Here is a 2,389-nt window from a genome sequence, read left to right as displayed (position 1 = left end):
GTTTTAAAAAGTCAATGTGACATCTCGAACTCGTATCTGGGTCAGGTACGGGTTGAGGGTGTTACAGAAACTCAATTAGAAAAAAAAGAAATTCTCTTTAAATTGTAAATTACCTTAAAAACTTAATAATTTGATTAATATAGAGAGATATTGATAGATCACTCCAACAAACGACAATCATATCCATCCAAAATTTATTTTATCGAAAATAATTAATTTTAACCTATTTTCTAAATAATTCATCTCCATCTCTGTTTCTCTCTTTTTCCTTCCAAATATTATTGTAAATTGTATGTAATATGTTTGCATTAATTATAGCCAAGGCCTCCCCTCTCTGCATAATTAATGAATATCCGGAGGACCAAAAAAGGGGAAAATCCTAGAGAAATCAGTAAAATCCGAAAAGAAGAAGAAGAAATAAATTGCAATTAAAAAATATATATTTTGGCGCCAATGAATTTCCGAGAAAAGAACGGAACGCACAAAATAAATAAACAAACGCTTGAATATATCGTCTCCCGCCAACTCCGCCACTTATTTTTCTTCGTGCATTTATGATTTTTCATAAAGAAAGTTAGCACAGGTTTACTTCTCCGATTTTCCATGGAATCAAAAAAGAATTAAAGCAAATCCAATAACGGGTTCGAGTCCAATATGGATCTTTCAGATATAGCGGGAAAGCTTGGTCTCCCACAACACAAGATGCTGGTCCGAAAAGCGGCGGAGCTCCGGCGCCTCTGTGATGTCCAGTTCGATTCCTCCATTATCCGCGTCGTAATCTCTTCATCATCTAATCATCTATTACTTCAACCCCATTGAAGTTCAAATCTGAAGTGTTAATCCGTTGTTTTCTCTCCCTCCTTTTTTGTTCTGTTTGTAGGGAGAGGTTTGTAAAGCTGTAATATGCTTAGAAATTGCTGCTACGAGGTAAGCCGCATCATCTTTGCTTTTGAATGTAAAGTTCTGGATTATGTTTCTTCTTTAATGTTTAATTGCTATGGAATTTGTAGGTTTGGGGAGATTATATTTGATAGGCAAAAGGCTGTCAAATTAAGTGGAATGTCAGAAAAGGCTTACGCTAGATTTTTCAATTCCTTGAAGAATGGTCTAAATATCAAGTGGGTTTCTCCTACTTCTCCTTATTTCTTCTTTGCATTGTAAAGCCGAGTTATTTTTTAACTCAGATATTCACTGATTTGGGGAAAATTTGGTGTTCAGAACAACGTTGTATATTAGAGAATTGGGGATTCAATTTGGATGCGTTAGGCTGATTCCTTTTGTGAAGAAGGGTTTATCTCTGTAAGATCCTTTTCCATCTCAAATATTCTTTGATTTTTCGTTTACTAAATTATGTTTCCTTATTATTCATATGTTTGAAATAATGTCTGAATGATTAAATCCCAAAATTAGATGATCTTTTTTTGAACTCATAATTGTTAGGTTTACAAAGCCAAGGAAGTTTTCGTTTGATCATCACATGAAATCTTACGTTTTTCTTTTACCATTCTTTGAACTGTTTGAGTGACTTAATCGATGTTTATGTTAGCTACAAGGACCGGTTTATGGCATCACTGCCTTCTTCCAGGCAGGCAAGTGCAGACTTCACCAGACCAGTGTTTACTGCTGTGTCATTTTACTTGTGTGCTAAAAAACACAAGGTGATATACATCTAATCTTTCCATTAAATGCTTATATTCCATTATTTTATTTGTTTTTGACATAAATTATCTACTTTACAGCTGAAGATAGACAAGGTTAGGTTGATTGAGGTTTGTGGCACCTCTGAATCTGAATTTTCTTGTGTAAGCAACATGGTTTTTCCCTACATGTAATCTATCAATTGTTGATTTGTAAATGCTTAGTGTGTTGATTTTTTCAACAAATGGAGGCCACTTTCGATGGATTTGGAGGCCACTTTCGATGGATTTGGAGGCTGCTTTCGGTGGCAGCAAAAATTGGTCAATTTAAGTGCATATTTTGAAAGTTTGGTAATGGTTAAATCATATATTTAGTCATTTTATTTTAGGGTATTTATAAGATTAGTCCTTAAGCCTCAACTATAAATACCTTAACCCATTTAGTTTCAAAGTCATCCCAAAATCCCAAAAATCATTACTTTCTCTCATTACTAGAGAGTTTTCTTGTGAGTAGTGAATGTTTTGTAAACATCTGTAAATTTTCTCTTTTAGTAAAAGATCTGTAGCAGTCCAGAGACGTAGGCAAAATTAACTGAACTCCGTTATCAATTTTGGATATTATTTTTCTATTTTTATTTCGTATTCTCACTAATCTGATTATAGGGAAATTACTCGTATTCGTTTTATTTTTCAACAACTGGTATCAGAGCTTTTGGTTGTAAATTTTGTCAATTTTTGCGAGGTTATTATTT

The 2,389-nt window shown here is 33.6% G+C and overlaps 1 protein-coding gene across 1 annotated transcript; it reads left to right on the top strand.

Moving 5' to 3' along the window:
• Window positions 1-576: 576 nt before the first annotated feature.
• Window positions 577-1,832, top strand: LOC120156502 (origin of replication complex subunit 6-like). The gene is made up of 6 exons (XM_039167811.1): window positions 577-774; window positions 881-927; window positions 1,011-1,118; window positions 1,219-1,299; window positions 1,547-1,658; window positions 1,740-1,832. The coding sequence occupies exons 1-6, from the start codon at window positions 655-657 to the stop codon at window positions 1,830-1,832; spliced, it is 561 nt and encodes a 186-aa protein (XP_039023742.1). The 5' UTR covers window positions 577-654.
• The last annotated feature ends 557 nt before the right edge of the window (window positions 1,833-2,389 follow it).

The sequence above is a fragment of the Hibiscus syriacus genome, unplaced genomic scaffold (assembly GCF_006381635.1).
Source record: "Hibiscus syriacus cultivar Baekdansim isolate YM2019G1 unplaced genomic scaffold, ASM638163v2 tig00111220_pilon, whole genome shotgun sequence".
Lineage (NCBI taxonomy): Eukaryota > Viridiplantae > Streptophyta > Magnoliopsida > Malvales > Malvaceae > Hibiscus > Hibiscus syriacus.
This window is presented reverse-complemented; position numbering and strand designations above follow the sequence as displayed.